A 12271-nucleotide genomic window follows, 5' to 3' on the forward strand; every position below is an offset into this window, starting at 1 on the left:
TCCAGATTTTGATGCACGTGGTTTATAAAATCCCAGATTTATGTATTTAGAGTGCCGATCATTTGGCAGATTCTCTTGCAGAAAGTTCACCAACAGCATCCTGCATTTGATCAGATTCACCTGGTTAAATTACCCATCAATGTTCTCACAAAACCAGGGACTAGAATAATAATACAGCGTGTATTCTTCCTACAATGGAAACATACTTTTGTGGAAAGCTAATACATGGTGGAAACTACCCAGTGGAATAGAGGGGATCAGGGTGGGTTTTAGGGTGAAGCTACACGATAAGACAACATTGATAACTAAATTGCCAACAGAGGAACGTCCGTGTTTCTGAGTATGTGAGTGATAGATATGGAAGAGGGCTGAAGCACATAGAGCCAGAAAGGACTCCAGTTTATTAGAAAGGATCCAAGTGGGAGAGCTAGCTGCTTACTATCTGTTGAGATAAAGGAATGACACTCAATGGCAACACTTAATTTGAGATTCATTGAGCACTTGTGAGTATTAACAGTTTGCCATGCCAATGGTAATAAAGCTTTTTGGGGCAAGGATGTTGAACTTAAGATTGTTGAATTTGTAAAGTGCTTACAACTTCTTATAATTAACTTCTCCTTGGAAAAAATAGCTATTTTTGAGGCAGAAATATTTTAAAATGTGTTGTTTTAGCTGAAGAACAATCTTTAGCCAAAGGGTATTTAGCAAAGGAGCTTTGGTGATGGTTTTAAAAAATATTTCTTATCTGAGCTGATCCAAATGCATCTTTTCTCCATTTGTGTGTCAAGAGAACACAGAGCAAATGCATGTTATCTGAGTTTATCTAACCAGTTGGAATAAAGTACACAATTCATGTAAGGATAAATGTCAAGAAGAAAAGCTGAAGTATATGTCCAAGCAAAATTTATTAGATGTCTATTCAAGAAAAACACAATGACCTTTGCTTGTAAGAATTTGAAGTCAATTACCTAAAAGCTTGGTATGAATATTTTTCCTTTTAAAATCAGATACAGAGAGTAGAAACATTAATTTTTCTTAAGTATGACAGGCAACAGATATTGAAGTCTTCTCTCATAAATGGCATCAAAGGTAATTATTCATTTATCAGCAAAGCTGCATGCAGTTGACCTAATTTCAAACCCAAAGCCTTTAAAATATAAAGCTGGCTGTGAACTTGACCATAATCAAGGTAGGCTACTCAAAGATGTTTCTTTACCTTCTTCCTAGTGAAATTCCTCTATAATCAGTATTTATATACATTTTAGTTTGGCTGCTAAAATCTTATATTCATAAACTTTTGCAAAAGTGCTATCTTACAGAATCGCACTGTTGAGTCATAATAATGATTTGTGGGAGATGTAAAGGATGCTCTGTTGAAGGTGTTTTAGCTTAGTTTAAATGAAGGATAAAGACCAAATTAGGAAATTCCCCTGTCTTCTCAACAACTAAATAGTCTGTACAAAAAAAAGAGCAAATGTATGTACAAAATTCTAGAGTCTACATACATTGTGAAAAGATCAATCACTGTCCACAGAAGAAATGCTGTAAAAAGTTTTATCTATAAGGTGCTGAAGATCCAAATATGAATAGTTCTTATGCAAAGTCATAAGAAATACAAAGCTAGTTCTCAGGGTATGCGTAATTCAGGCACTGTTAACCACGTTAAATCTTTCAGGTCCCAATATCATCTCGTAGGTTTCTACTTCAGGGCAGAAAATATAACCTGAATGATTTAACATTGTCTCTCAAAAGTGCCTAATGTATTCCGAGGAAATAGTTTACACACACCAGGAAAATCAGGCTCAACATATTCCTGTCCTCAAATGTAGCCAGGATTCTGAGTTCCAGAGAAGAAAAATAATTATCATAGTAAAAATAATTGTATTGATCATAATCCTTACTAAAACCAGCCTTAATACTTGTGATGCTTCCAAAGTACTCTATGTCTATAAAATAATGTGTGAGATTCTTCTACATTTCCATAAAATGTACAACATAGCATATGGATTGTCTGTTTTCATACAATCTCAGATGTGCATGTGTACACACAGTGAAATCTTACCTATGAATATTGCTCACACATACTTTCAAGTGTCTATGTTAGAATAATTCATTGCCTCTGTCACTAACACTGCTTTTATTTAACTTTTATCAGATAAATAAAACACTAAGAGCTCATTGTTCATTATGCTGATTATTACATTTTAATATAAAATAGCAATGCAACTTTACAACACAATAGTTATTTTTTTTTGTAGTCTAGCTAAACCTCTTATATTCTCATGATTATTACCAAAGGCTCTTATTCACTTATTGTTTGCACTTCTAAAAAGTACAAAAAGAAAACCTGCAGGAAAAGACTCCTACTGGAAACTCACATTCAATTCAACAAAATCACACTCATTCGAATTAACTTTCCTACTCTTACTTTAGATTTTGTAATCACTGTGCATATTACAACAGATAAGTGCAGGCAAACAATAGTTGAAGTACAGTTGTCATATCGTGTAAACCAGGACACTAGGCAAACTCGTGAAACGAAAATATACTGCCAAGCTAAGAAGGTGAAAATGCGAACCACAGCGAGTAGTAAGAAACAATCTGGTTGCCTGAAGGGAGGGCAGCTTCCAAAGTGGACCGGGGAGCCTCCTTGAGACACTTATTTTTTTGCCTCAACTGCTCAACCCTTATTAAGCATAGGGTTTTCTTTCTGATGCCACACATCCACTTTTCCAAGTTTAGAGCAGAAAGCAGGAATATGCACTTTCACACGGAGGCTAATCCACCCATCTCCCCAAGGCGTGGCAGTTCAGTTGCTGGTGGTCTGGTGGCAGGTGGAGATGGTGACGGTGGGTGACTTCTGTTGGAAATGGAAGGCATTACAGCAGGAGCCCTGCGGGATCTCTCAGGCAAGGTTATGCAGATGTGCTGCTGAAATGCGGCATAAATAACCAGGAGAGTGATTCACAGCCTCTTGACATAGTTTCCGGGAAAAGTACCAAAGAATCTGGTTCTTCTAGAGGTTCCTGAAAATAGAAATGATAAAGGAAATGGGTGGGGGATGGGTAACAACCGTGAGATACCAGTTCATCAGTTCAAGTGGGCTTGAAAACTCACTAAGAGAGCAAGCCCTCAGAGTTTGGAAAAGAAGAGAGACTCATTGAAGGGATGGGACGACAGAGTCGGCAGTCTAATCTCTACTGCGCGATGCCTTCATCACTTCTTAAGCTTAAAGGCTTCACTCCCATCAGTTGAGCTGAGTTCAGTTCAGTTGCTCAGTCGTGTCTGACTCTCTGCGATCCCATGGACTGCAGCACGCCAGGCTTCCCTGTCCATCACCAACTCCTGGAGAGCTTGCTCAAACTCATGTCCATCAAGTCAGTGATGCCATCCAACTGCTCCCATCACACCAGGCTAAAGAGAAAAGCTCAGCCTCTTGGTCTGAGGGGAGAGACAATCTCGCTGAGGAGGTGGGTTTTTAAGAACAAGGATACTTGAGTATGATGGGGCTCCATCACTGAGGCTGCTAGACAGAAGTGAGGAGCGGAAGAGGAGATGCATGTGGGTACAATCTTCTCAATAAAGATGGGGCTGGCCGTGGGATAGGATGGACTGGAAAAGGCCCACACCAAAGCTTGGTTCTGTGAGCAGGAGTCTGTCACGGCTCCTTAGCACAGTGTAACACAAAAGCTTTATCAGGGATGCCGTCACCACCCAGGTTTGTTATTTCATAGAAGATCGTGCTGAATGCCACAGCATTCATTTACAAATAGCCCTGCCAGGGTCCTTCATAAAATATAGAAAATTTGAACAACTTACCAAATCACTAAAGAAAAAAAGGCAGACCACCGTTAGCGGGCGAGGGTTCTATCATTGGGGAAGTTTCTAATATGAGGAGTAAAACCAAATGCATAAAGGACCATCATGATGATCGCCTTTGGATTCAAATATCATAATTCCTTTGAAGCTTTTGGACGAGCAAGTGTACCAAATTCTTCCTTAGGTTTTCCAGCTCACGTAGAGTGAGCACAGTCTCTGTACTTCCCTTTCTCACTTACCCTCTAGAGCTTACTGTCCTGGTTTGATGACTGATCTTCTTTATCCCTGTACAGGTAAGCCATTTTACTCTTCTCAGTGGGGAATTAATATAAACAGAGGCAGAGGCTTGTGGCTGCTAATGTGGTCTTTGCTCCTTTATTTCCCCACAGCTGGACTGTCTACAGAAAGCCTTCGTACCTCCATCAGCTGTATCCTTCATCTTCCTACGTCTGTTTCCTTTTTATCTCTTTCCTCTGTGACTTAGTGTATGATATGCTTGTCTACAAAAAATTTCTCAGAAAACCTCTAGTTTTCTTTCAAGATGGTAAGAATGGGGTTGTTTTGTATGTGGTAAGAATGGAACTTCTCTCTACTTGGACCACATATTGAAGCTAAGGTGGATCAGTGAATTCTTAAGAAAAGCTATGACAAACCTAGATAATGTATTCAAAAGGAGAGACCTCACTTTGCCAACAAAGGTTCCTCTAGTCAAAGTTAAGGTTTTTCCAGTAGACGTGAGAGTCAGACCATAAAGAAGGCTGAGTGCCTAAGAATCGATGCTTTTGAACTGTGATGCTAGAGAAGTCTCCTGAGAATCCCTTGGACAGCAAGGAGATCAAACCAGTCAATCCTAAAGGAAATCAACCCCGAGTCTTCATCGGAAGGACTGATGCTGAAGCTGAAGCTCCAATACTTTGGCCACCTGATGTGAAGAGCCGACTCATTGGAAAAGACCCTGATGCTGGGAGGGATTGAGGGCAGGAGGAGAAGTGGGCAACAGAGGATGAGATGGTTGGATGGCATCACCAACTCAATGACATGAGTTTGAGCAAGCTCTGGGAGATACTGAAGGACAGGGAAGCCTGGCATGCTGTAGTCCACGGGGTCGCAAAGAGTGGGACACAACCGAGTGACCGAACAACAATGAAGGGCACCTCCAGCAGACCTAGTCAAGCATGAGTTGTTCATTTCGTCTGTTTTCTCAGATTAGATCCTCACTGCTGATGACCAGCATTCTGTGCTGAATAGAATATTCGTGTTTCTCATCTAGGGGACAGCTCGTTGTTGTTCTCAGATCTCAGCCTTTACTGATTGGTGCTATTTAGAGAAATCTTCTTCTTTCAGTTGACTTGGAAATAAAACCAGCAGGAAACCACATATACCTGAAGCAGTAATACTAAATTCTATTCAAAATGCAGTTGCCCTAGGATTACATAATGCATATGGATGTGTGAAAGATAAAGGCATTATGAAATCAAAGAAAGCTTGACTATCACATCCAACCATGCACGGGAGCAAACATAAGCAAATTATAAAATGGCCAAATGCCTGAAAGGAAATGTACACATACCCACAAACCATCCATCATCACATTTTTCCATCACATCAATGACATCACTTTCTCTGAGCTCCAGCTCATCTTCATTCCTAGGAGTATAGTTATACAGAGCCTGAAACCTTAAACAAGACAAATGCACGTGTTAAAAATTTTTTTTGCACTTCTATGAAACTACCGAAAGAATATAATATTTATTTTACTTTGAACCTATCCTTAACATATTAATTAGGTAGTATAAGTTTTTGGTAAGGTTGTAAAGTAAGTAGAGGTAGTTAAGTTTTCATAAGAATTAGACCACTCTAACAGCATTTCAGAACTCACAATGAGGACAATTTGTGGAAGATTCTAATATTCATGAGTTGTATTAAAACATTTTAACATTTATAAATTTGATCTGCACTTCAATTGTACAGTCATAGATAGCTATCATTTGGACATTAAAAAATAATACAGACTATAAGAGAAGTGGTATGTGTACTTTTCAGCTATATAAAACAAGAAGGAATTATGGTTTTAGCCATATTCAGAAGCAAGGAACTGCAACTTGCAAGTGGAATTTCAAATGATTCTAAATTGAGATGTACAAAATGTCTCAGATAAAGCTTTTATATTGCTATGTGGAAATTACTATAAAAGAGAAGTTTATTTTTTTTTCCTGGGAGGAAGTCTTTAAAATAGTTTAATTTCGTAGTTTGCATCAGTGTAAGTGGTGATCTCAAGCAGTAGATTTAGAGACATAAGTTCTTTTTTAAAAGGTCCTGGAAAAATTGTGCTTAATGTAAAAACTCTCTCTTGAAATAAATGTATGTAAAAGTATTACTGAATGAATGCTGCCACTTTTCTTTCTTTCTTTGAGTTCTTTGAGAGCATATATTTTGGTGGCATCAATCAGTAATAAACTCAGAGAATTGGGGGTAATAAAATAGCATGCATATTAATATGGACTGGCATTTTGGAAGGACACTGATTCTAACAGTTTAGAGGGTCAGGAAGTATTTGATATGCAGTTAACATGAAAATGACATATTACTACTAAAATATTACCAGTATTGTGAGGGGGATTTTTTTTTTTTTTAAGTTAATGAATTTGTTTCTGCTGTTCTTCTTAACAGTTAATGTAATTTTGGAAAAGTAGGAAATAAGAACCACATTTCAGGGCACTTTGGATTTTTTCACGCCAACTTTAAAAGGCTGATAATATTGGATATTGCTCAGGAACAAGTATGATTTGTTTTGATTACTTCATTCAGTCAAGAGAATAATCCTTTGGTAGAACAAAACTATTCCCTCACCTGAACTCAAATGTCATGTGACAAATCAGAGACAGGCTGCATTGGCTTCTCTAAACTTTTCAGGATGGGGGAGGAGGGAGTCTGGATAAAGCTGGACTGGGGGAGGGTGTACTGGGGAAAGACCTGGTAAGATGATGTGTCTAACAGCCTCACCTAGAAAACATTATCTTCTCTGGCCTGAGAGCAAAGCCTGGAATTCCAATGTTAGAGATTTCTTCCCCTGTTAACATTGTTTTCTCTGGGTAAACCTTTTTAGCCACTTGGGGTTTTGAAGTCTTCTACAGAGAAAGGATTCTGCTTGTGGGGAAGGGCTAAGAAAGATAGCCTAAATCCTAGAGCAGTGGCAAAATAGGGAGGTCTTGAGTACCAACATTCCTGAATTTGGATGTTTGCATGGGGCCAGCCCTGGTTGGAGAGGTCGGATTATTTTATTGTTTGATTTGAAGATGCTTAGGTGAAGGAATGGTACCTTTTGCCCATCCCTGGGGGAAGCTAGTTTCACCACCGTTCCTTTCCTGGTCTCACGTTTGAGGGAGATAGGCATTCCTGGGCTGCCGAGTCTATGGGTGTACATTGCATCTCTCACTTTGGGAAACGCTGGATCTCTTCAGGCTTCAGCCTTGACCCAGGCCCATCTCCAACCACTCCCAGAAATGAGCCTATTTAAGGCCATAAATCCCAGCTGCTTGAAGAATCTCAAGGTCCCAAGAGTGAAAAAAAAAAAAAAATTGGCACGAACTCCTACTTCACTTTAACATGATGAAAACCAGTGTGCTTGTGAAAGTTTACTTACCATTCTGGTTTAATTAGACCACAAAAAAAAAAAAAAAAAATTGGACGTTTCATGGAAACATAAACAAACCTTTCAGAAATACTCCTGCCTCTGTTGGCTTTCAAAATCAGTTTTGCACGACAGGAAATGCAGTCGAATTACAATTAAAAAAAAAAAAATGCTGTTTTGAAGGATGTGTTGGTGAGATGAATGATGGTGGTGGGGCCAGGATGCCTCAGAAAGAAATTTGTCTTTAAAACAGGAAATGCTCGGCCAATCATGAAACTCTGTCTATAACTTGCAGCTTTTTCTGTAACATATTTTACCATACTTCTGAATTGGAGTGACATGATAACATTTTGTTCCTATTTTCAATCAAAACCTATTTCTTAAATGAAAGAGATTAAGTGATACCCTGCAGTCCATGGGGTCACAAACAGTCGGACATGACTGAACGACTGAACAACAAGCAGCTATACTTGGCATTGTAATCAAATAGAAACTTAATAAAGAATTTTTATAATGTTCAAAGCGGGACATTGAAAATGTGCCCTCTCCCACCTGTGAGCTCATAAACATATGCGAGTATTAACTCCGTATGATATGAAACAGAGTAATATCACCTATATCCTAATTCATAAATTGATTAAAAGCTTCTAATATAATGCATTGATGATGCAGGGCAGTAAACCTAATCAGTCTTGGATTTATTCTCTGTGATTCATCTCATAGTCAGTTGTGTAAAAAAGAACACAAAGTCAACCTTTAGACTTAAAAGGATTATATTTAAACTTTTTTTTCCCCCAACTAAATGAAATTTTAAATGATTTGTTCCTCCAAACCTTTTCTTTTCATTAACAAAAATTTCTTTCTAGCTGTACCCAGTGAGAGCTAGTTTGGGGTTGGGAGATGGCTTCTGAGACCTGTGCTTTTAGCTAAGCACCAGGTATGTGAGCAGTGAGGAGGGACCAATGGCTGGGAGATCGCCAGGCCCTGCTGGATTGCTCTGCTCCAGCCTGGCGTGCTGAAGTCCACGGGGTCGCAAAGAGTCGGACTGAGCGACTGAACTGAACTGAATTGAGGGGAGTGGAGCTTGGCCAGCCAGCAGGGGGCGCATTATTTGTCCTCAGGTCAGCCCGACAAGGTTTAGCCCTGTACCCGCACCTTCCCTGGGGCTCCCTCCTGACTCAGAGAGGCAACAGCCAACAGGAAGTGGATAACCTCTGACTGTCTTCCTAGGGCAAAATGGAACAGAAAGACAACCTTAAAGACAGTATGTGACACCTTCAGGGTTGGTTTGACTTAGTATCAGTAGGTGGGGATTTGAAAGAAAGTGTGAAAAGGCATTTATTTTCCTGGTCCTCTGGGTAGTAAACATCACGTAACTTAAACAGTGCATGTTTTAAGACTGCCATTTCCAACATTCTGGAACTTCGGAATTATGTCACTAACTTATCACTGTAGGTCTACTTTGACATTCTCTTGCTTTTCAAATATGTATAAAAACAATGTTAGAACATTTTCAGTGTCTTTAAGGCTGCAGTTACTAGAATCTACATGCTGAGTTAGAACAGGGAAAGAGACAGATTCATAAATCTTAGGAATCACTACAGCATTGGAAGGTTTTTCGAGTGCATAAATCAATCTTTGCAAAATCATGGATTTTTTTTCAAAAGTAGCTTCTGTTCTCTGTTGTGAAAGATGGAAGTTATTGCAATTACTCTTAATCAGGGAGGTCTTATCTCATGTTAGTTACTCTGGTCTCTTTCATGTGCAAAGTTGTACCATCCTCGCTTATGGTACATCAATGGTCTGTTTTGTGGGTCAAGGTTAGTCTCAAATTTAGAAGATAAGAAGAATACTTACGGTTCCCCCCCACCTTGAATGTTTTCATGAGTAAACACAGGACGCTGTGGCTGAAATGAAATGATTTTCAATGTAATCAATGCTTAAACTGGTACTAATTAAAAGATAATTTGGATAATGGCATGGCACTTTTCTTGACATTTAATATTTCCTGTTGTAAAAAACCAAGAGGAAGAAAAGAAAAACCAAATAAAGGGTTTCTACAGGATTCATAATTAAAATATTTTGAAGGGTGCTTTAAATTAAGTCGAAATAACCAAAGTTCAAATGTTTGAAACATATCTGCAATCTTGTCTGCTCAAGCTTTAAGGAAGACTCAGGGCTCAGTCCCATTGATTTTTCAAAGGCCAGGAACATGGCAAGAACATAGACACCAAGTAACTAGACTGGGGAGTCTGGACATCTTCATTCAACCTTATTCTTCAGCATTTTCTCAAACAAGCAAAAAATAAACCACATGTAGTCTTAACAGCAAAGTATCCACATTCATTCTAATATACTTTTCCTTCACAGACAACATTTTCACATACGGTACAGAGGAACATGTCAAGAGGCAGACATGCCATGCTACATTTGAATTAACACTCTCTGTTCTCAATGTGGAGGAAACACATGCATTTTTAAAAACAGAAAACAGAGAGTTTTAAATTGCATGTAACAAACAATATCCAGGTAACACGTAACATTTTACCTGAGAAGAGAAATATTGGTAGAAATTCCCAGTGCACTGAACTCTCAAAAGAGTTTCCTTTCTTTTTAAACTAAGCATCAAGACCAGTATCTGTAATAGATACTTATAATATTGGAAATGACAAGCCTTTGAATCCCATATATCCATATAAATACTTCAATGAATGAAAGTTAACACGTTTCTTGAATATGTAAACTCAATGTCATTTATACCAACTGTCTAAATGTTACCTTTTAGAGGGGGAAAAAAGCATCACAGTTCATTCACAACACACTTCAAAACCATTCTCTTATGAATGATGGCTACGTGGTAAAAAATAAATCAGAATCTGAATGACAAATTGCATGGCAATTATCAAAGTAATTCCTTATTGATGATTAGATTTTAGATCCATGACATTAGACGTCAGGGTCAGTTCCTGGATCCTGGAGTTATAAATGGATAACTGAGAGACTGGGAATTCCCCCCTGCAAACTGTCCATCGAAACCCCTCTGGTTCAAGAATGGAGGGTGACTCTGGGGTTTCTTTCAGTCTACGAGTCTATAACCTGCTCCCTTCCTGCATTCTTTATCCATTCCCTTCCCATCCAAGCTGTCTGTCTAGCATAGAAGACTAGATGCTTGTTACTATACTACTAAAACTTCAAGCTTTCAATTAATAGTAATTGGAACCTACTATTTACCAGCAATATTCTTAGAAATTTCACTCAACAGTCTATGCATGGAATATATAAGTGTAAGATTAAAGAGTGGATAAAAATTGTTGAACACATGTATGGCTTAAGAGTATAATACTTAGACTGTACATAAATATAAAATAACTAACAATGTATTATTAAAATTATAAAATATACTATTTAAAGATTGATTAAGACTACATCAATTTCAATAAAGAGGTAAAGTTAAGTCATTCTTAAGCCTACATTTCTTCAAGTTTTCATTCAATCATATATATATGATATATTACATATATATCTTATATAATCTTATGCAGAAATAAGATTTGTATTTATCAGTTGCTATTTATGTTTTGTAATAATTTCCAGTCTCCTTTTCTCAGTCTTCTTTTTCATTTTAAATCACTGCAGAATAATGTTCCCTCACATATGTATATATATCTTTTTTGATTGTCTTAGTCATCTCTCTCTCTTTTTTGCTTTTGAAATTAAGATTGATCTTGCCTTTTTCACTATCATAAATATCAAAGCTATAAACATTTTTATACAAAGAGATATTTTCTTCTTTTGAGCTATTCCTTAGAACACATTTCCAGGAGTAAGATTTCAGGCCAAAGATTATGCATTCAAGCCACATGATGTTGAAAATGCTGGTGTTAGTTACTCAAAAATATTACATTTAAAAATGCAACTTAAAAACATCTAAAATGCCATATTTCAAATCTCCTACCAAGATAGCTACTAATTCTCTCACACACAAAAAAATCACAGGGCCATTTACAATGTATAACAAAGTTATAATTAGGAAAATAGTATATGTTCTTGCTTTAAGAGAAAATGTTTTGTAAAATGTATTTCATTGTGCTCTAAAAATGGCATGCCTATTTTCACACTTTTAAAGCATTCTAATATTTCTGAGTTGAGTGAAAGCTTCACTCCTACATCGTGGCATCAGCGCTTGGTAAAACCGGTTGGTCTAATTTCATTGCTGCCTCTGTTAAAATGTGAATACAGCTTTAAAATCAGATTGTTAATATTGAAAACATTTACTTATTACAACCCATATAGCACTTTTCCAGTGTTGTCATTGTAGTTCTACTAGTTTAATTTCTTTAATTCAACTCCTCTCCTAAATCATTTAAATGAACCATCTCTTTGCTAATTATCAAAGTCAGGCTTTTACCAGAATCATGTGGCTACCTTAATTCCAGAGGCCTCTGTGTCTTAATTCGTGTTCCTGGGTGTGTCAGCCAGTAACGTCCTTGTTTTTTAACCAGTCTCTCCCAATACTTCCTTCATATCCTTTAAAGGACCCACCCCCACTTTTTTTTTTTTTCCTGGACACTGGTTTTCTATACTGTTCACATACTCAGGCCAGGATTTATCACTGCTTTTATTATTAGCAGAGAAGTTCTGTATCTATTATAATAGAGAGTTTTAGAACTTTTCTGAGGTTACCTTTGATAGGACTCATCTCCGTGTGAATGTGGACACCTGGGAACCAGTTTGGAGGAAAGATGACCAGTTACACCAACTGAAATAATTTATTTTAGAAGTATTTGGTCAACAGAGGAGTGAGCAGTATAGATACTTGTG

General features: G+C 37.7%; 1 protein-coding gene across 43 annotated transcripts in view; it reads right to left on the reverse strand.

The window, feature by feature from the left end:
* Positions 1-885: 885 nt before the first annotated feature.
* Positions 886-12271, reverse strand: part of SORBS2 (sorbin and SH3 domain containing 2) — a 326123-nt gene continuing 314737 nt past the window's right edge. For 37 of the 43 annotated variants that reach the window (XM_027529620.1, XM_027529616.1, XM_027529623.1 and 34 more), the window contains 3 exons: positions 9308-9357; positions 5390-5496; positions 886-3026 (listed from right to left, as the gene is read on the reverse strand). In XM_027529620.1, the coding sequence (XP_027385421.1) occupies positions 2965-3026; positions 5390-5496; positions 9308-9357 (219 nt within the window). In that variant the 3' untranslated portion in view covers positions 886-2964. The remainder of the gene's footprint in view (positions 3027-5389; positions 5497-9307; positions 9358-12271) is intronic. The other 6 variants (XM_027529655.1, XM_027529656.1, XM_027529653.1 and 3 more) reach the window with 3 other exon arrangements.

The sequence above is a fragment of the Bos indicus x Bos taurus genome, chromosome 27 (assembly GCF_003369695.1).
Source record: "Bos indicus x Bos taurus breed Angus x Brahman F1 hybrid chromosome 27, Bos_hybrid_MaternalHap_v2.0, whole genome shotgun sequence".
In the NCBI taxonomy this organism is placed as follows: domain Eukaryota; kingdom Metazoa; phylum Chordata; class Mammalia; order Artiodactyla; family Bovidae; genus Bos; species Bos indicus x Bos taurus.